General features: G+C 37.1%; 1 protein-coding gene across 1 annotated transcript in view; it reads left to right on the forward strand.

Annotated features, from left to right (window-relative positions):
• The first annotated feature begins 21,519 nt into the window (after positions 1 to 21,519).
• The window catches only part of LOC141509543 (NTPase KAP family P-loop domain-containing protein 1-like), a 28,231-nt gene continuing 26,324 nt past the window's right edge, over positions 21,520 to 23,426 (forward strand). Inside the window, exons 1-2 of the mRNA XM_074219163.1 lie at positions 21,520 to 21,677; positions 22,398 to 22,468. Coding sequence (XP_074075264.1) covers positions 22,417 to 22,468 — 52 coding nt within the window. The 5' untranslated portion in view covers positions 21,520 to 21,677; positions 22,398 to 22,416. The remainder of the gene's footprint in view (positions 21,678 to 22,397; positions 22,469 to 23,426) is intronic.

Below are 23,426 nucleotides of genomic sequence, written 5' to 3' on the forward strand. Positions count from 1 at the left end.
ACCTCTGAGATTCTCCATTTCTATCATTTTTTTTCCTTTTATGTGCTGAGAACTTCGTTATCTATCCATGATGGAAATATGAATGTATACAAGAAGGGATCTTTGCCTTCATGAAGCTCACAGCATCAGGCAATGTTGAAACAAACTGTTTTATTATTGTCTCAGGATCCTGCTGCTCCCCTCTATCTTTAAAATGAGTTGGCAATTCTGAGAATGAAAACCTCTTTTGGGCACAGAACTGTAGATGTTGGGCAATTTGGGGTAATTCTATATGAATTTTATATAAATGAATACTACTTCCTGGCCACTGTATCTGTGTTCCAGGTGGCCACCCTCTGAATAATATATAGGGCCTGCAATCCAAATGAAGCATTATACTGCCTACTGTCTGGATCTCCTATTTTTCAGGTGGCGGATCAAGCTGAATATATTATGACTCATGCAAGAAGTCTGAAGTCAACAGCAGATTCACAAATCACATTAGTCTGGACAAGGAGCATGAATTCAGTACAGACCTCAAAGGATATCACTTAGGCATTACAAATGACTGAAGAAGTAATCATTTTCTAACTGCAGAAAGCAAACAAACAAAGCATGAATAATATTTTCCTACTCTTGGGAGGGAGTAAAGAGAAAAGAATAGACCAGTGAGTAGAATATTTAAGAAGGTCTACACAGTGTGGTTCCATTGAAATAATTAAACATTTTTCCCCCTCTATTGCCAGAAGCTCAGACATTTTATAGTAGTAAGTGACCACAATGGCTCTTTATTACACAACACAGAAGTAAAATACATTCCCAATATAGAATTCTTTTTTTTCCCTTTTGGCAAGGAAATGGAGCTGTGATTTGCCTAAGATCACACAGCTAAGTATTAAGAGTCTGAGATCATATTTGAACTCAGATCCTCCTGACTCCAGGGCCAGGGCTCTATTCATTGTGCCACCCAGGTGCCACTTAGCTATCAGCCCCACCCCAGTACATAATTTTGGACCCATCTTCATTGAGCCTTTATTTAGGGGGAACCCTTTGCTTCTAAGCAGCTTTGATTTCTAGATAGTTTCCCATGATCTTAAACCTCTTCCCTATGGGATCAAACGGGACACACCTAATTATGACATTACAATCCTTCTGATCCTTGATTTTATTTTACATATCTTCCTTGAATTTCCTCTTCTACACTCTAAAAGCTTCTGTTCCATCCAATGATTCATTTCTCATTTTACTATGGTGTTCTCTTTTAAAATGCCAACACCCTCAACCTTGATGCACTTGCTCATTCCATTAATACAACAATCAGGGACAATTTGGGGCTCTCTGCAATGGAGAATACCATCTGTATCCAGAGAAAGAATTGTGGACTTTGAACAAAGACCAAGGACTATTACCTTCAATTTAGAAAAATAAAACTTTATGTAATTTTGCTATCTCTTATACTGTTCATCACATTCAACTGAGACCAATGTATACCATGGAAACAATGTAAAGACTAACAGACTAGGTGAGACTAGGTGGCACAGTGGATAGAGTACCTGCCCTGGAGTCAGGAGGACCTGAGTTCAAATGTGAACTCAAGACACTTAATAATTGCCTAGCTGTGTGGCCTTGAACAAGCCACTTAATCTCGTTTGCCTTGCAAAAACCTAAAAAAAAAAAAAAAAAGACTAACAGACTGCCTTTTGTGGGGTGGGGAGGGAAGCCAGAATGGGGGGGGGGGGAAATTGTAAAACTCAAAATAAATAAAATCTTTCTAAAAGAAGAAAAAAATGAAAAGAATGCCAACACTCTCAAATGCAATTGGAGGAAGATTTGATATACATGCCTATAAAATATTGAATTCAGTTACAACTATTTCACTGTTAATGTATCAATTTTATATTTAAATCTTTTAATCATTGGTGCCTTCTTTGATATGGATTCAACATTCATTCATAAATATATATGTATGTCTATGTAGAGACATGAATGTGTGCATAGATATATTTGCTATTCCATACATTCATAGACAATCCAAGTAAAATTTATATTTTCTCTCTCCAATCCTCACACTTTTAAATCTTATTATCTGGTGGTCACTAATTGAGATGATGAGATTTTCTATACCTCACTAGGCTGGTCTAATTGATTTAAGGTCTATTTCTGAGATTATATGTGAAATATTTTATTTTGTTAGTGCTTGGCAAAGCCTAAAATCCATCACCACAGCCTTTGTTAACTCTTTGATACCTAAGTGGAGGATATTCAGGGTGACTTTATGCCCCATTGTTCCTTAGATGAAGAATTAAATGATTATCCCCCAAAGATAGAGTAAAAGTCAAAGGTCTTGAAGGTCAAGGAGATAGTGCTGAAGGCAGCATGTAGTCATAAAGAAATCTTGAAGTGCCATCACCTTTTCTGTGACCCAACACATTTTTGCTTTGAAGATACTCCAAATACCAGGGGATAGAAAGCCTAAGAGAAACAAACTGTATTCCATTACGAATTTTCCCTTGACTAATTATTATTCACTATGGATTTCAATACCAACAAACTTCAGATCAACTATAAAGAAGTTTCTTAGGGGAGGCTAGGTGGCATAGTGGACAGAGTACCGGTCCTGGAGTCAGGAGGACCTGAGCTCAAATCTGGCCTCAGACTTAATAATGACCTAGCTGTGTGACTTTGGGCAAGTCACTTAACCCCATTGCCTTGCAAAAATAATAATTAAAAAAAAAGAAGTGGCATTGGTAACATGTTTTGGACCTGATGGAGACAAGACTTAGGCTGACTTGGCTTGATGCTTTCAATGGTACCAACAATTTTTCATAAACTATGTAAGCTACCTTGTTGCAGCTAGGTAATACAGTGATAGAGCACCAGCCCTGGAGTGAGGAGGACCTGAGTTCAAATCTGCTTTCAGACCTTGGATACTTATTAGCTATGTGACCTTGAACAAGTCATTTAACCCTGGCTGCCTTGCATCCTGGGCCATCTCCAGTCATCCTGATTCATATCTGGCCTTTGGACACAGATGATTTCAGAGGAGAAAGTGAGGCTGGTGACTTAGCACAACTCTCGTCTTCCCCTTCCTCCCCCATCTCAAATCCAGGTCATTTTCTTCTCATGGCATCATCTCTCTGATGTTGTGGTCTTCTTCCAGAATGAAGAAAAAACATCATCATCTCCATAATTCATATTTATTAATGTTTCTACCATAGATGATAGATAGATAGATAGATAGATAGATGATAGATAGATGATAGATAGATAGATAGATAGATAGATAGATAGATAATAAAGAGAAGGGAAGATAATACTAAATCATATAGTATCTACCATGGGTCACACATTATGCTAAGAATTTTACAAATATCTTATTTGTGATCCTCACAATAACACTGCAAATTAAATGTTGTTGTTATTTGTATTTCACAGATGAGTAAACTGAGGCAGAGAGAAATTAAGTGACTTTCCCAGGATCATATAGTTAGTAAATGTAAGATTGGATTTGAACTCATATTTTCCTAATTTCAGGCCCAGAACTTATCCACTGAACCATCTACCTGCCTCATCATACAGATTAGTAATAGATATAGATGGTAGATATAGATCATAGATAACAGTATAGACAAATATAAATAATGATAAGTATTTATAGACACCAGTGAGGTAATAACCAAGACTTTCTGACCAGATTTGTTTTTGCAAGGCAATGGGATTAAAGTGACTTGCTGAAGGTCACACAGCTAGTTAAGTATCAAGTGTCTGAGGTCACATTTGAACTCAGATCTGCCTGACTCCAGGCCTGGTGCTCTATCCATTGCCCCACCTAGCTGCCCCCCAGATACTATATTTCAAGAAAGCCTGATTGAAAACTATCAAGATATATTATAATTAGAGCATAAAATAAATGTAAAAATAATCTATTCATTACCTCTGGGGGGAAAATGGTAAATGAAAAGTCCAACCAAAATCCATAGTCCTCAAGTCAAAGAAAAAATATTGTTTGTATCCAAAGTAGGTTTAGTACTTAAGAATTGTCATAGTGCCTCAAATTCTAGTAGCTTCCACCAAAAACTGAAGAAGAAATTAGAATAAATAATTCTTTTTTTTTAGGTTTTTTTTTGCAAGGCAAATGGGGTTAAGTGGCTTGCCCAAGGCCACAAAGCTAGGCAATTATTAAGCGTCTGAGGTTAGATTTGAACTCAGGTACTCCTGACTCCAGGGCCGGTGCTGTATCCACTGCACCACCTAGCTGCCCCAGAATAAATATTTCAAGATAAAAACATGGTGGACTTAAAAAAGAATCATCATCAAATATCGGTATAAATTTATGGACCAAAAGAAAATGGATCTTTAATAGGGACTTTCAAATATTTCTGATTAAAAGATCTGCATTGAGTTGGAGATTAAAAAATATATATAACCAAGTATCCAGAGAAACCTACAAATGTAAATGGAGTGGAGCATTGATAAGAAACTGAATGCCACTATAGAGATAACTTTTTTTAGGATTTTGCAAGGCAATGGGGTTAAGTGGCTTGCCCAAGGTCACACAGCTAGGTAATTAAGTGTCTGAGGTCAAATTTGAACTCAGGGACTCCTGACTCCAGGGCTGGTGCTCTATCCACTGTGCCACCTAGCTGCCCCTACAGCTAACATTTTAATAGGAGAGAAGAGATAAATATTTTTTCAGGGTCTTAATAGACTCAATCAGTATTAAGAGAAGTTACAGGGCAGGTAAGTGGTGCAGTGGATAGAGCACCAGCCCTGGAGTCAGGAGTCCCTGAGTCAAAATCCAGCCTCAGACACTTAATAATTACCTAGCTGTGTGGCCTTGGGCAAGTCACTTAACCCCATTGCCTTGCAAAAAAACAACTAAAAAATAAAGAAGTTACAGAAGAAAAGAAAATTCTTTTTGATGATTTTAAGAATTGAAAATGAAGAGAAAATCAAGAGGGAGATACACTAATGTAGAAAAAAAGGAATAAGGGATGGAACTCATGACTTCTCATCATAGAAAAATGTGAAAATAATACACAAACTTAGGTATATGAATATCAGGTGATTCCCTCTTTCATGTTAAATGGACTAAGAGGGTGAAAAACCACATACACAGTTTAGTGTAAAAGTGCATAAAACTCAAGAGAGATGAAGCAGGAATTAAAAGGAGATGGATGGTAACAGGAAAAAATAGTCACAAGTAAAACACACTTCCCAATAAAGGAGTAAGAGCAAGAAAAGATTTAAAGGTAGTTGCTACTATTGCTGCTGCTGCTATTTTATTTTGGGGTTTTGGGGCAAGAATTTTAAGGTGGCATCATACTCCATCTCTAAGGCAAGTAGAGATTGGCTGAACAATATATTTCTGAATGCAATTAAATAGCACTATTCAGTAGAAAAACAAAGAAAGTGGTGACAAAAGTGACATTTTCAGGAAATCCTAGATAGTATAAATTAAAACAAGTGGACAGAACCAAGATAACAATTTATATGAGGGGAGGGGAAGGAGAGCAATAAATATCTATATAGTACCTTCTCTGTGACAGATAGGGTGCTGAGCATCAGGCAAATAATAGATGTTGATACTACACTCATTCTTCAGGTCCAAAATCTGAGCCAAATAGAGGTTAACTGACTTGATCAGGCTCCACAGATATTCTCTTCAGTTAGATTTGAACTCAGGCTTCCCTTCTTCCATTTCCAATTATGCACCACTATTGTGGAACCTTAGGGAAATCCATATTTTAAAATGAGCTAAAAAGTTTGAAGGAACAAAGAATACTGATGAAAGGAATGTCAAACTATTTAGGTTCATATATGCATATATAAATGTGTGGATCTGTGTGTATGTTTAAATACATATAAACATACCTAAAATGGCATAAGTAGGTATATATATTTTATATATATATTATATATATATATATATATATAGAGAGAGAGAGAGAGAGAGAGATTATCTGTAATATGATATAGCTATAGGTATCATGATCAAAGTTCATAGCAAGGAGCCAAAGTCTGAACTAATATTCAGTGTTAGAGCACTGATCATCAGAGCTTTAGGACAGCAGAATTGTAAATGATTAGAACAGGTCATAGTGATCTCAAATTAATTTCTGCCATTGAGTATCATAGAAAATCATTCAAAAACTAAAGCAACAGAGAGAGATACTACCTTAGGAACTATTATATATCAGGTTACCAAGACAATGATATTTCTTCCTTAGAGAAAGATTCCAATGAAAGGTTTAACTAATGCTTGAAAAACATCTGCAACTAAGGCTATAGAAAAGGAAAGGTCTATAGTTTCAACACTGTACATTACCCAAATAACAACAACATTCTTTTTTTTTGCAAGGCAATGGGGTTAAGTGGCTTGCCCAAGGCCACACAGCTAGGGAATTATTAAGTGTCTGAGACTGGATTCGAACCCAGGTACTCCTGACTCCAAGGCCGGTGCTTTATCCACAGCGCCACCTAGTCACCCCAGTTCCTTTCACTAAAGATTGGATGTCCCAAACAAAATCATGAATAACGAGTAAACCTCTTTAATTAAATAAGATATAAACAGAAATTGTGGAAATTATCCAGATTAGGAAAGGTCAATACGTGCACATAAATTAGTTGGATTTTCCATGGAAAATAAAAAGAATTTTCTGAGGAGAGACTTAGCAGCCTCCAGGGTGGTATATATGTGGTTGTGAGAGTGAATAAATAAGAGTTAATAAGGAACCAGTTTTCTTCAATCTGTATCAGTGAGATTTCCCATCAGTTATGTCAGAGTTTTCGCCTCTTATTTATCTCTCTCTTGAATTCATTTTCCAGTTATACCCAAAAAGGTCACTTCTTCACTACTGCAAGAATTCAGTGGTTCCAGAGAAAAAGGCTTTTTAGCTAATCACTTATTATATTTTCCTATGAAGATGCAACACACTGTGCCAGAGAACACTACTTCAGGAAAATGTCCTACACTTGGGGTACAAGGGTTGCTACCCATGCATTGGAAATCTTTGACTAAAAGCAAGGATTTTCATGGAGAATTTTCCACGTGAAAATGTTCACCTCTGAAATGAGTATTTTCCTTGTCAATCAGATCATACATATAATCACAGATTTTTGAATTGGAAGGGACTTCAAAAAATGGCCAAACTCATACTGGGAAAAAGAAAACAAAGAAGCAAACCTGTCTCAGCTAATAAATACTTATAAAGGGGCCATCTTTCTTGAAAATCTACAATGAGGGGAGACCTACTTCTTTAATTTAGCTAGTCTAAATATCTCTTTAAAATAATACTACATAGGGCAGCTAGGTAATATAGTGCCTAGAGTATCAGTCCTAGAGTCAAGAGGACCTGAGTTCAAATTTGACCTCAGATACTTAATAATTACCTAACCACGTGACCTTGACACTTAACCCCTCTTGCCTTGCAAAAACCCCAAATAATAATGATAATATTATATTTCCCTGATTATTTGTAAAAAATAATTTTAATCTTTTTTTATAATTTTGAATTTCAAATTCCCTTTACCCTTTCTGAGATGATATGCAATCTGATATAGATTATAAGTGTGTAGTCATGTACAACATATTTTAATATGAAAATGTCATTTTGTGCAAGAAAACTTGATCAAGAAAGAAAAAAGAAAGAGGGGGAAAAAAAGGAAGAAGAAGGGAAGGAGGGAAGGGAAGGAAAAACAAAAAAAGAGAAAAATATTATGATTTGGTTTGCATTCAGACTCCATTGGGTTTTTTCCCTCAGGAAGTAGATAGCATTTTTCATCATGAGCCTTTTGGGTTTGTCTTGGATCATGGTATTGCTGAGACTAGCTAAGTCATTCACAGTTCTTCAGTGTAAAATATCACTGTTACTTTTTAAAATGTTCCATTTCAGGTGGCTGGGTGGTGTAGTGGATAGAGCACCGGCCCTGGAGTCAGGAGTACCTGGGTTCAAATCCAGTCTCAGACACTTAATAATTACCTAGCTGTGTGGCCTTGGGCAAGTCACTTAACCCCATTTGCCTTGCAAAAATGTAAAATGTTCTGTTTCTGCTCACTTTACTTTGCATCAGTTTCCTCTTTTTCTGATTATTTTTCTGAACACTAGTCATTTCTTTTTTTATTAGGTTTTTTTTGCAAGGCAAATGGGGTCAAATGACTTGCCCAAGGCCACACAGCTAGGCAATTATTAAGTGTCTGAGTCAGGATTTGAACCCAGGTCCTCCTGACTCCAGGGCTGCTGCTATATCCACCGCGCCACCTAGCCACCCCGTGATACTGCCAATATTAAAGCTGATCCACATAAAAGAGCCACTACTCCTTTTTTGATGATAACCAAGAAGTAGGAAAAATGGACTTTATTAATATAAATAGAGAGAAGACCAATTGGAACAAAGAAAATGAGCCAGAAGAAGTAATAAGAGAGTTAAGATAGCAATGAAGAAGAAAGAAAGAAGAGACTATGAATAATTTTCAAAAACAATAGGAATCAGCAGTGAAGGGGCACTACTGGAGCAACAGAGAGGGCAGAATCTGAGTGCCAAATGAGTGCCCACTTCTTGCCCCACAGAAGAGAGATTGCAGCTTCAAGCCTGCTTAGGTAGCCCTTTCTGACAAACATGACTGTTCGTGAATGAGGAAATACTAATACCTCAGGACTTGGGAGAAAAGGAAGAACTCTTTCCATCCTTTGCTATTCTACTTTTTGATCTTTGCCTCCCCTTCCCTCCATACCCAGGAGTTCCCTTATTGGAGAACCATCTTAGAGCTTTTGTCATTATATTTTAATACTTAAAAAACCACTGGTTTTTAAACCACTTGCATTTGCATTTTCTTAGAGAGGTAGAGTTTGGATCTTTGATCTCATTGCTTTTGAGCATTTGCATGAAAGGATCCTGTTGTAAACAATGTGGTCAGACAGCTTCTTACAATTCATACTTGCTTAGAACACAAATAAATTCAATGACTTGCCCAGGGTCTTGTAGCTTGCTTGGATAAAAGGCTGATTGTGAATCCAAGACTTCCTGGCTTACAAGTCAATCCTTTATCAACTCTGCCACATCAACCACTCCTTCACATCCTTCTCAACCCTATGAAACCTTCATATATACACGAGTATATTAGTAACAACAGCCTCTAATGACCAATATTCAACAAAGAACTGCATCTTTATGATTTCACAATTAACTGAAATAGAGAGACAACAGAAGATCTAATTGTGCTTATTGTTTGTGGATTATCAAAAAAAGGCAAACTACAAGGGGGAAAAGTCATCGTGAAAATGATTATAATTTTGAATGTTTCTTAAAATGTAACTTTCTAAAAAGTACCATAACTAGTTCTTCTCCCCATGGCAAATCCAATTAGGGAGTGGTGAGGATGGACTCACTCTGTCAATGAAAAACATCTAAACAGGGTCCTGTAGTGGAAGCACAGGAACAATCATACCATCTGTGGACCTGGGCCACCAAAGCCCTATGAGCCCAATTAAAAGTGACTTCAGAGAGTATGAAGCCAATCCCTTATTCTGCTACGTCTCAACACAACAGTGACAATACTGATTACAAACATTTTACTAGTTTTTAGTACTATACAGAGTCAGGGTCATTTGATACTCTAGATTAAAAATAGAGAAAAAAACATACATAAAGTTACCAATGTACTGAGTACTCTTTCTGGATTCTTAGAATGATAAAAATCACTTCGGAATCTGAGATTAACCAGAAGTGTTTCAAATTTGGCCTCAGACACTTAATAATTGCCTAGCTGTGTGACCTTGGGCAAGCCACTTAATCCCATCACTTTAAATAAACAACAAAAAAATTTAAATACAATTCCCCAACCCAATTAAGTAGAGTTTTCAGAAAGTAATGTCAGAAACCAGAATGAACCTGTGGGTTCTCATGCACAATTCCAGTTGGAAGGTTTGGGTAATAGGGAAAGGGGGAGGAAGGGGAGGATCATTGAAAGTGGTCTGAATTAGGAATTTTGATTCGAGTACTGGATCCATTACCCATTGGCTGCATGAAATTGAACAAGTTATTAAACTTATGTTTGCTCACCTAAAGAAATGAGTTTCATGGACTAATATAGGTCTTACCACCTATTTGGATGTCTTCATATAGTGAAGGATCACTATTTGGAAATACTGCCAAGAAATTGTTTTTAGATATGGTTTGGACTAATTGGTCTTGAGCATCTTTTATTAAAAATGTATTTTTCTGTATGAGCTCTACAGTCTCCTTTTCATGTCCAATAACTAATCTATGATTATTAATTGTTCAACTGTCTCATCCCCTGCTTTTTGACAGAGGAATACTGGATTTACAGAGTCTAAAAACCATCAACAAGAAAATAACTCTCCAAATGACCAGAGCTAAGCAGTGGAGAAAACTTTTTCTCCAGAGATACAGAATGTTTGCCCAATGGAAACACTGTACAACCATATTTCTGGTTTTTTCCATTTCATTAAGGAAATTTCAACCTTACACAATATCCTGAACAAAAGACTTGACTCACAGCTCCAGACTTTGGGAATTTTCTCTTTCTGTCTACAATTCCAAGAATGTAGACATCTCTGCTTTTTTGGCTTCCCTGGCCTTCTTCAAATCTCAGTTAAAAGCTGACATTCTTCTAAAAACCTTTCCTCAAGTCACCTTAATTCTCATAGTTTTTTCATTGTTGTTCTTTCCTGTTTAAAGTGTATATAGCTTGCTTTTTACATATGTTCTTTTGGACTGAAATTCTTGAAGACAAGGACTTTTGTTTGCCTTTCTTTGTATCCCTAGCATTTAACAAAGTTCCTGGGAGACCACATTGGTGGTCTACCACCATAGATTGCTAATCTGAGAAACTCTTCCAGTTGTCTTCTTGGCCTACCCTACCTTGTGGAGGTAATTCTGATCCATAAAACCAAAATAGCAAAACTGTTTATGTGTGTGTGTATTTTTTCAACACATTGCAAAAGTAAATTGTGTTTTGTATTGACCTGTTTCAAAGTAATCCAATCTGATCCTAAAATAGAAGCTATTAAAGACTGTTCTTCATGTTTTGCATCATGATAATTATTTGCTGATCTAATTCTAACCTATTTTTCATATATAGTGGACATATATGACATACACTATTGTTTTATCATTGATCCCTCTCCCTCTCTCTTTCTATTTACATATGTGTATAAATGTGTGGTATGTCCATGTGCAAATGCATGTATGTTTATGTATACATATATCTGCTGAATGATTCTCATTGTTTTTTAAATCACTGCCCCTGAGTAAGAGATTGTTTAGTCCCACTTCTGGATTCCCTCAATCATCCTCCAGGGAGCGTTGGAGGGGTGGAGAAGAGACAAGGATTACAAAGGAGACTGAGTACTCCACCAACATCTCCAAGTGCTCCATTTATTCACCAAAACACCAGTGCCTAAATACCTTTCCAGTCTCTAATCCACTCCCACTCCCATTGCACTTAGTAAAATAAGACTCTGGTGTTCAAGGACACCAGGTGAAGATAATTCACAATGTTCCCATACACAGCGGGTTCCCAACAAGAGGTGAAATGGTTCCTTAGTGTTACTCATATGGCTAGGAATATATTTTTTTCCCTCTTGATGGAAGAAATTGAGGCTACTTTGTTAATCTGTTTTCAATGAAGTTTTGTTAATCTGTTTTCAATGAAGTGGAGAGAAAACACACATAGAGAGATAGCTCCAGATGGCAGACAGTGCTAAGTGATTCAGTAGGGAACAACTGTATCCACTTTTGGCTTCTAAATCTGGTTTATGTTCAACTTAGTGTCTTCCAATGAGGAGAAAATTCCAGCTTCTATTCAAGTCTGACTGAGTCTTGTTTTTCTTGGAAGCAGGAGGGGTTCCAAAACAGCATGTGTAGAAAATGGAACCAAACACCAAGTCATGGACCACTAGGCTGTCATAACAAAACAAATCTTCCAGCAGGGAGAAGAAAAGTTTTCTTTTTCAGTTGAGTGACCAGGATTTAATCTGTTGTTGGGTCTTCAGCCTTTGAAGGCTGAAGATACCATGAAGGAACAATGATGAATTATGCTATAATCTGGACCCTAGGGGAGTTTCCTGTTTTGTTCTGTGGATTTGATACATAGGGATGACAATGAGATTTTCTCAGTTAAAAGGAAAGGATTGGAGTCTATTTTTTATATAATCAATGTATACTTGAGAATATCAGATGAAATTATTATCTATTTACTGGAGAAGCAAATTGTTTTTTCAAGTGGACAAAAATAATAGTAATGATAACTTCTATTTTATAATATTCAAGACTTTATGGGTATTATGTCAGTTGATCATTGCCACAGCCATATGAGGTAGCTACTATAATGCCCATTTTGTAGATGATAAAATTGGGATTGTGGAAATTTAAATGACTTTTCCAGGGACACATAACAAAATGATGATTGATACCAATAGTGATCATGAATAGCTCAGATTGACATCACACTTGGAGTTTTGTAGCATTTTGATATTCACAATGAATGATTTGTTAAAGTTATTTGTTAAATGTCAAAAATTCATGTCAGAGTCTGGAGGAGAAATGAAAGAACTAGAAAAATTCAGGTCTGATATTTGTAGAAAAATATTTATAGCAGCTCTTTCTGTATGACTAAGAACTGAAAATCAAAGGGATGCCCACAATTGGAAAATGATTTCAGAAGCTGTGTTATATTATTATTATTATATTATTATTATTATTATTATTATGGAATCTTGTTGTGTCAAAAGAAATGACAAAATGACAAGCAGGATGACTTTAGAAAAGTCTGAAAAGACTCACATGAACTGATGCATAGTGAAGTGAATAGAACCAGGAGAACTGTACAAAGAGTGAGCAGTATTGCTTGATGAAGAATTATAAATGACTTAAGCTAATCTCAACAATACAATGAACCAAGACAGTTCAAAAGGGCTCATGATGAAGCAAGCTACCCACCTCCAGAGAAAAAAATGGAAATTGATTAAATAATGAAAGATTTTATTTTTTTCACTTTGTTCCATTTGTTCTTTTATTTGTCTTCTTGTACAAAACAACTAATATGGAAATATTTTATATAAGTACACATATATAACAATAGCTGATTGCTTACCATATCAGAGAAGGAGAAGGAAGAGTGGGATAGAATTTATAGCTCAAAACTTTATGTAAAAATGTTAAAACATCGAAAAAAGAAAATCTGAATCTTTACCCTTAAGTTTCCCCTGCAACCTGGGCAGGGAACAAAGTGGAGCACATGTATTTTACATGTTTGATAATTTGATATTCCTGTGATGTCTACAGTGTGGTAATTCATCAGATGAGAAATATCAAAATGCAGCAATGCTTTTTTTATTATTCTGGGAATTTTTTATCCAAATTCTCCTCTGTGAGAGGAGACACATTACCTAACATGATGGAGGGAGAACTCCCATTTTCTCAAATTTGCATGGCTACTGATCATAGATTGTATGTTAAGTTAAATTCTAGATGATTCATTTAATATCCTATCAAATATCTCCTCCTCATTGCACTAATGTACACATGAAAAGAGTAAAGCAACATATATTTGTTTATTCAATACTCATCATGGGTCAGAATTGTTATTTCAAAATCCTTCTCAAGTCATAGATCTATGGAATACCTCCTCTTTTCAAAGCCTAGCTTTGCCCACATTTCCAATACAGTCACAGGTAAAATTCTCAGCCTGGCAATTATGTCTTCAACAATTTGTAAACTACATTTTTTTGTCTCATTTTCAATAGCTTGTCTTTTATACACTCAGTATAGAAAGGAATATGGGATTCTAAGAGGTGTAGAGGGTGAGAGCATTTCAAACACTAGGGGACAGACTACACAAGGGAATAGAACAAGATTTGGAATGTAACGTACAGGGTACAACAGGTAAGTCATTTGAGATGGAATATAGGGTACCCAAGTGGGAGTGATATGGGGTCAGTCTGGAAAGGTAGATTGGAACAAGATTGTGGGGTACTTTCAATAGCACAATAAAGGAGTTTGTATTGTTCCTAAAAACAAGCCCCTTGAGCTTCTTGAGCACAGAGATGACATGTTCCAATGTCTATCTTAGGAATATCTCTTTGACAGCTGTGTGGGGTCTAGATTGTAGACAAGAAGGGAGATAAAATAGAGGCTTGTTGTATTAAGTAACAGGTCAGGTAGGTGGCACAGCCCTGGAATAAGAATGACCTGAGTTCAAATTTGACCTCAGATACTTAGGAGCTGTGCCATCTGCACAAATCACTTAACTTTGTTTATTGCCTTTTTTTTCATGTGTAAAATGTTATGGAGAAGGAAATGGCAAACCACTTCAGTATCTTTGCCAAGAATGCCCTAAATGGGGTCATGAAGAGTTGGACATAACTGAAAAATTATTTAATAGCCATAACAACAATAGCAGCAACAATGAAGAACTCAACAACCACAGATATGGTGGGTTCTCATGAACCAGGGACCCGAGGATATTTCAGGGGAACCTTCTGGGTGCAAGGTACTCTATAACTGTATGCAAGGAAAGTGATCAGATTATAAGAATCTTGGGAGCAGGGATTGTCTTTTGCCTCAGTTGAAAAAAAAATATCTTCATCACTTAGCATAGCATCTGGGACCTGGGACTTAAACTTATTGATGTAGATACCCTTCATACATTCAAAGATCCTACAAACCAGTCCACTTTCTATTCCCAGTCTTGATGAACTAGATCCTTGATTCCATGGCATTCTTTATATAGACTGTTCCCTAAACTTGATAAGCTTTCTTAGTGCCTCTTAATTCTAGCACCTGCCCCCTCTGAGGTTACCCAAAATATATCTTCTGGTCCTCTCCAAATTAAATATTCCCAATTAACAAAAAGTGGAGGCCCCAAGACAAAATGACCACCAGAAGAATTAATGTTAAGAAATTGGTTTTCAGGGGCAGCTAGGTGGGACAGTGGATAGAGCACAGGCCCTGGAGTCAGGAGTACCTGAGTTCAAATCCAGCCTCAGACACTTAATAATTACCTAGCTGTGTGGCCTGGGCAAGCCACTTAACTCTACTTGCCTTGCAAAAAAACCAAAAACCTAAAAAAATCAAAAAGAAAAAGAAATTAAGCACCCCCCCCCCCCATGCCTTCTTCCTGGTTTGGGGAGGAGGGGGTTAGGACAATGATCATGGTTTTCTTAGGCTATTGATTGGGAAGCTTTGTGGTCAATTAGTCAAGAAAAAAGGGGAAGAAGACTTTTTTCTGGGATTGAGACATTTAGATTTTATCTTTTGAATGAAGCCTATGCCTGTGGTTAACATTTCTGTAATAGAACAGCTAACTGAGTTTTGTGAAGTTACTCAAAAATGCATTCAATTTATTTGATTGGTTATTTTAAGATTTTCATAAATATATATGAGTTTCCTGAAGAAATTCCGATTGATCCCAAAAGTTATTTTTCTTTACTAATCTTAGTTGGTGCAATATATGTGTATGCATATTTAACCATCAATAGGATGTTTTCACATCTCTCTACTAGCCTGGAGAGGTGGGAAAGTTTCTATATTCTGAGATCTGGTACTGGCCAGGGTATCAATCTCAGCTTCGTAAATGTGTTTCAAGAGAGTTGTTTCTGTTGTGTGTGTGTGTGTGTGTGTGTGTGTGTGTGTGTGTAATTCAAAAGGAAATTATATTGGGATAAATTGTATTTCTAGGATTTGGGGAATATTGGATCATATAATTTACTGATTTCTTTTGGGAAAGAGCTGATCGGTTTTGACGTTAAATTGATATAATTGTCAAACAGTTACTAATGTTAAATGTTACTCCTTCTGGTTTTGGTTTTGAATTTAATTGATTTGGGGAATAATAGCAAGTGAAACTGATAATATTCAATACAAGATTTCTCTCCTGATCATGCTGAGTCTGAAAATATTCTGCCCTCTTGCAGATGGCTAACAGGAAATTCAGCTCAAAAACAAAAAGGGGGATTTGTAAGGGACTGTTGAGTGTTGTAAACTTTTTAACACCTGCTGTCTGAGGGGTGTTGTTTGACTTGTAATTAGAGAATGAACTGCAAATTGGGAGTGAAAGGGGGTATTTAAGCACTTGCTTGGGATTGAATAAACAGAAAACTTTTCATCTTTGTCTCCCACCTCTTCAACATTTGTCTGAGTAAAGGATAAGCTAGGCAGCAGGAACACAACAGCTGGCAACAGTGGGCTTTCAGAGATCTGGTGTACAGCACTGCCTTTGCTCATCTGGAGCAGAACATTAGTAAACATAGAGACTGATTTGATGAAAATGATGTTGAAATTCAGAAGCTGCTAAATGCAAAAACCAAACAAACAAACAAGAACTCTACAGGGCTTACCAGCAGGATAGTTCATCCATCCATCTTTAAGAAGGTGGCATTTTATTCCATCAAAAGTAAAGAGCAAGTACAACATGGAGAGTTATAGGATTTTTGGCTCAGTAATAAAGCAGGAAAACTTTAGTTTTATGCTGATAATAACAACCCAATGTGCTTTTATCATGACCTGGAGGTTATTTATGGGCCAAAGATGTGTGGTGCATATCAATTACTCGGTGCTGATGGAACCACATTGATTAGAGATAGGGACATGATCTTAGAGAGATGGGCTGAACACTTCTATAGTATCCTCAACAGACCATATTCAATTAATGTTGAAGCTATTGACTACTACCTCAGGTTGAAATCAATCACTCTCTAGCTGAAATTCCAACTGAAAAAGAGATTTTTAATGGCATTAGGCCATGAGGCATGTCTTCATCAGAAAAGGTACCATGGATTATGATTGAAGTAGAGTTATAGTCGTTCAGAAGAAATTCAAGATACAAAAATTTAGAGAATTCACCCCCAAAATTCACAAGACCTATTTGTGTCCATCCTATGGCAGAACATTTAAAGCTTTGATCAGACATAGCTGAACACTCTATAACTTGATTCTAACATAGTTAGGTCCTTTTGGTCTTCTTTGAAAATGAAGAGCAACAACCCACATCAAATATAGCCAGTCTAACTCTTGTTTGTACATAGTCGTTTGCATATTTCCCCTTTTTGAGGGCAAGGACTGATGTTTGGTGGTGTTGGCCTTCAGATCCCCAGCACTTCACACTATGTCTGGTACATGCTTATAAATACTTGACTTACCTACTTACCTCCCATCCACATTTGAGAGTTACTTATTGCCCTTGAGGACTAACCCAAGAGATCCTTCCTCAAGCTCCCCTCATACTACATTGGACCTTTAACTAGTACCTGATCTGATCCTGAAAGGGAACAAAGGACATCTAATCCAATTCTCTCATTTTACAGCTGAGGAAATTAAGGCAGTTAACAAGACTTACCCAATGTCATTCAGATGCTGCATTAGAAATAGGACTTTAAACTCAAGTCCTTAGATTCTAAAGCCATTGAGTGTACCCCTCCATACTATTTCCCTAGTGAAAATATCATTCCCCAAAGATTCAACATTATCTCTATATAAATGATTCTCAGGTCAATTTTTTCCAGCCCTAACTTCTCTGCCATTCTCCAGTCCAACATCTTTAACTGCCTATTAGTTATCTGGAACTAGAAGTCCTATAGACAATCTTAAACTCAACCTGTCCAAACCTGTTATTGTCAAGGGCAACACCATTCTCCCAGTCACCTGTTTGTAGTCTTTACTTCCTGAATTCTCTATCTCCATAGTTAATCAGTTGTCAAGTCTTGTTTCTACCTGTGCTACAACTCTTGAATAGCCAGCCCCCATCTCTCCTCTGACATTGCCACCCCTTGTTATAGGATCTTATCACCTGTCACATGGATTATAGCAATAGTGACTGAAGCTTCTACTTGCCTCAAGGCTCTCCCCAGTTCCATCCTCCATTCCGCCACCAGAGTGATTTTCCTAAGGCCCAGCTCTGATCACGTCACCCTAACCAATAAGCTCCAGGGACTCCATATTACCTTTAGGATTCAATACAAAACCCTCTGGCTTCTCCCCATCAGTCTTGAGCACATGACCTACACAAAGGCCACATGGTTACTAGGACTAATTGGCTTCCTATTCCTCTTAGTTCTGCTCTTCTTGACCAGTAGAACAAGTTCAAGCCTTCTTTCCAGTAGGGAGCAGAGAAACCCTCCTAGTGCCTTTTCTGAGAGTCTAGCAAGGATGGAATGGGATGGCACTAGAGATAAAGAAGTACAATTAATTTGGGATTCTTGACATTGAAACTCCTCCTTCAGGGATCTTATTATGTAGTAAATCCATATGAATCCTTTTGTAGACCAGAGTCCTTGGACACAACCTCTTGCTAGGCATCCTTTGGAAGGTGCTGACATTCTAAGAGAATCACCAAACTCATTGGTAATGTTTGGTTTTGACACCATTGCAAATTATGAGTCCTATTTACTCATGAAATGTTGGATACACCATCTGAAGGTAGAATAATTGTTATTAAAAACACTAACTAGGGAGTGACTATGTGGTGCAATGGATAGAGTCAGGAGTACCTGAGTTCAAATCCGGTCTCAGACACTTAATGATTACCTAGCTGTGAGGCCTTGGGCAACCCCATTGCCTTGCAAAAAAAACCTAAAAAAAAACAAAAACAAAACAAAACACTAACTAACCTTTATCCCTCCACTCTTCCCCCGAAACTTCTAGTCCTTGTTTGGCCTGGCTATGGTGGAGGTTAAAGAAGGGCAAGGAGTTCTGTGATATCTCATGTCTACATGGAGAAATCACTCCTCTGATATCCTTCCAGATCTTTTAGAAATCTAGGATTCCTGTGTAATGTTTACTTGTGAGGATATAGGAGTCTTAACACATGAGACCTGAGAGTAAAGTGTATGTGGTGGGGGAGGGGGCACTGTGGGATCAAGAGACCTGAGGGGAATGAAAAGTTGGGAGAACCACAGAGAAAATGGTCAAATCCCATACACCAGTGGACTGAATGCCCTTCATAACATTTGGCTCTGGGCCACAGGGTGAACAGTGATTAATAAGGGAGAAGTACTAGAACGAACATGCCCTGTTTACTAGGAAAGAAATCAGAAATCCAAAGTGTGAGAAAATTCTCTTGAATAATAAACTTCAGAAGACACTATAACAAAAGTGGAATGGTATGTCTCCTCCACTCTTGGCCACCAATGACTAGTGATCCAGTTATTTTTAACCAGTTAATATTTCATTTATAGAAGGATATTTACTTCAAAGGTATAACAAGAGCAAAAATAAGACATTTGTCCTCATCCACTTGGCTTACATTCTCTTTTATGCCACCTTGGTCTCTAGGAAATGTGGAATGACATATCTTTTTCTTTGATCTCTTTGGTAAACAGACCAAATTTTGATAATCAAAATATTGCTGAATCAAAAGGTATGGGATGGCTTTTTGTTTGTGTGTTTTGGTATTTTAAAAATTGCATTTTATTTTGTGGGTAGAGGGAAGATTCATGGAAATCCTTGTTTTTCAGACTTTTAACAGTATAATGATGATGATGTTTGTCCTTAATTTTCTAAGAAGACCATGACAACCGGGAGGTGATCCCATGACAATCACATAAATTGGATTTGAGTGATAGGGGGCTGTGCTAGGTTCCCAACCTCACAAATGCAAAGGATCTAACTATATTATAAAGCAGCAGTCATCAAAACTGTTTGGCACTGGCTGAGAAATAGAATGGTGGATCAGTGGAATAGATGAGTTACAAGAGACATAGTAGCAAATGACTATAATAATCTACTGTTTCATAATTTCAAAAACTCCAATTTCTGGGATAAGAACTCACTATTTGACAGACTTTGGGGAAAACTGAAAAATAGTATAGCAGAAGCTAAATATAGACTAACATCTAACATCTTATTCCAAGATAAAGTCAAAATGGGTACAGGATTTAGACATAAAGGGTGATACCATAAGTCAATTAAGAGAACAAGGAATAACTTATCTGTCAGATCTATGAAGATAGGGAGAATTTAAGATCAAACAAGAAATAGAAAATATTATAAAGCATAAAGTGGATAATTTTGATTACATTAAAATGAAAAGGTTTCACACAAACAAAATCAATGCAGCCAAGATTAAAAGGAAGCAGAAAGTTGGGAAATATTTTTACAATCAGTATTTCTGTTAAAGGCTCATTTCTAAAATATAGAGAGAACTGAATCAAATTTATAAGAATACAAGGCATTCTCTAATCGATAAATAGTCAAAGGAATACGAACTGACAATTTTCAGATGAAGAAATTAAAGTTCTTTATAGTCATAAAAATGCTCTAAATCACTGTTGATTAGAGAAATTAAATTATAACAGCTCTGAGGTATCATCTCACACAATTGGTTAATCCGACAGAAAAAGGAATTGATAAATATTGAAGGGGATAAGGGAAAACTGGGACACTAATATGCTGGTGGTAGGGTTGAAAATTGATCCAACCCTTTGGAGAATAATTTGGAGCTATGTCCAAAGCACAATCAAACTATGCCCTTTAGTCCAGCAATACAGCTATTAGATCTACATTCCAAAGTCATAAAAAATAAAAAGGACCTCTATCTACAAAAATATTTTATAGTAGTTCTTTTTTTGTGACAAGGAATTGTAAATTGCTCAACAAATTACAGTATATGAATGAGATGGAGTTTTGTAAGAAATCTTGAACAGGTAGATTTCAGAAAAACCTAGAAAGACTTATTTGAATTGAAACTGAGTAAAATACACAGAACCAAGAGAATATAGTATACACTAACAGTCAGAGTGTGTGATGAACAGTTATTGATACAATGATCAAAGACAATTCTAAAAGATTTTTGATGGAAAATGTCATCTACATTCAAAGAAAGAACTGTGGAGTCTAATGTAGACCAAAGCCAACTATTTTCACTTTTTAAAATTTGACTTATGTTTTTTCTCTCTCCTAATTTTCCTTTTTGCTCTGATTCTTCTTTCACAGCATGACTAATATGGTCATATGTATAACATGATTGTACCTGTACAACCTACGTCAGATTATTTCCTATCTTGGGAAGGGGGTGGGGGAGAAAAGGAGAGAGGGAGAAAATGTGGAATTAAAAATCTTACAAAAATAAATTTTGAAAACTATGTTGATATGTAATTAGGAAAAAAATGAAATACCAACAAAAATTGCTGTGTCATTTCCAAGGACATGCCCTTCAGCAAGGGGCCAGAGGACATTTTTTAAAGAAAGGTACCAGAATGATCCCTTCCTCCAATGTCAGCTTCATGGAAGGTGCATCTGACCAGTATCATTGCATTTTACTTTTAATATAATTTCCATTTCCAAGGAAATGCTCTCCCAAAGTGGGGAGGGGGGAAGGGAGAGAAGGAGGAGGAGGAATGGAAGAATTTCATTTCATTTTCAACCTATAATCACTTCCTATGTTCACTTTTGGGAAACGCTTGATACTCACCTGCCTTTTTGTTTCAATAATATTTTAGTCCTTAGTCTCCACCCTCTTATCCCAATACTTGAATTTCTACAGACTCTATTTCCACACCTCTGATTTCTGATAAGTGTGCCTCTAACAAGTTATGTGAGTTCAGATTCCACTGTCTTATTGAGTTGTCACTTACCTGAGGATCCAGAGCTAAAGAAGGACTCCAGTGATACTTCAGGCACAAAGTATTTCTTCTGCATCTGAAATTCTTGCTGACTGGTATTGAATGGAGCTGCACAAGGTGGGTCATGATAGGAGGGCAAAGATGAGGAAAAGATAAAAAGGTCTGGTCTGCTAACAGATGAGGTGTCAGTGCCTTCCTCCCTTTTCTCCATACTCCCCCAATTTTTTTTTTAGGATTTTGCAAGGCAAACGGGGTTAAGTGGCTTGCCCAAGGCCACACAGCTAGATAATTATTAAGTGTCTGAGATAGGATTTGAACCCAGGTACTCCTGACTCCAGGGCCAGTGCTTTATCCAGTGTTCCACCTAGTCGCACCTCACCAAACTTTTCTAAACTGAACTTGGCTCATCCCTCAATCCAGGATGACTTCATGGCCAGTCCTGACCCCTTGGGTTTCCTCCCCTCTCTGAGCTCGTTCAAATATCTTTCAGAATGAGCCCCATCCAGGAACAATGAAATTTTCAAAGGCCTGGAAGGGGCTCACAGAGTTTTCTTGGAAGGAAACTTATCTCGCCAGTTCTAATCATAGACCTAGCCCAGTCTCCCCCACTGTCTGGTCAGCTGATAGCTAGGCCTTAAGGGAAGAGATATCAAAGGCACTTGATGATAAATCTGTTTCTTCATTGATTAAATGGGAATCAGGAAGAATAAGCACTTACCTTTCAGAGTTATTGTGAGGATAAAATGAGATATTTGTAAAGTGTTTGTAAAGTGTTCTGCAAACTGAAGTGTTATCTAAATGATAGTTAATGATGATGGTGACTCTATCTTCCTTCAGGTGCCACATCTAGCATTATATGAGTGACAAAGCCTCGAAATTTGGAATGGAATCAGAATCACTAATTAAGAGTGAGTATGGTGGTGGAGGATGATAGTTCCAGATTATTTGAATTTTCCAAACAAGGGGTTGTGTCCAAGGACTATGACCATTTCAGAAGGGCCCTTTGGGTAGAATTCTGCATGATCTCCCCCATACCTGTCCCCATCCCTCCGTTCTTGTTTGGGAATCTCTTGGGCTAGGACTTGGTCTGGTGATGGAGACTGGAAAATATGCTGTGTGGGATAAGTGAAAAGAAATGGAGTTTTGAGACTGGAGAAGAGAAAATTTGGTGGAGGGGACTTGATGGTTGTCTTCAATAGTCAAAGTCAGTGAGGGGAAAGAGGAATGAGAATTGTGCTTGACTGCTGGGAGCAAGAGAAAGATGAAGTTGCAGCGATGCAGATTTTTAAAAACTATATTAATTTTATTTTCATAAAGTTCAACTTCCTATCCTTTCCTTCCTCCTTTCACTGAGAAATTAAGAAAATCAAAATCCCCATTTACAAATATGCATTATTAATGAAAAGGGATTCCCACATTGACCATGTCCAAAATAATTTTATCTCAGTCTGCCCTTGGAGTCCATCAGCTCCATCTGGAGTTGGGTCCCATGTTTTTTTTCCCTTCTTTTTGAGACAATGGAGTAAGTGATTTGCTCAAGGTCATACAACTAGTAAGCATCAAGTGTCTGAGACTGGGTTTGAACTTAGTTGAGGAGGACCTGACTACAGAGCTGGTCCTCTATTCACTGTGCCACCTAGTTGTCCCAGGTCCTGTGTTTTTTCTTAAATTCTTTGGAATTGTGACTGGTCATTGTGATCAGAATTTCTTAGTCTTTTAAAGCCATTTGCCTTTCTAGCATTGTCTTTGAATAAATTGTTCTCCCAGATCAATTCAGGTGACTTTGCTTCTGTCTTCCCAGGTTTCCCTGGTGATCCTTTTCATTATTTCTTACAGCATGAATGTATTCCATTCCATTCAAATTCA

Source organism: Macrotis lagotis, chromosome 1, assembly GCF_037893015.1.
Source record: "Macrotis lagotis isolate mMagLag1 chromosome 1, bilby.v1.9.chrom.fasta, whole genome shotgun sequence".
NCBI lineage: Eukaryota > Metazoa > Chordata > Mammalia > Peramelemorphia > Peramelidae > Macrotis > Macrotis lagotis.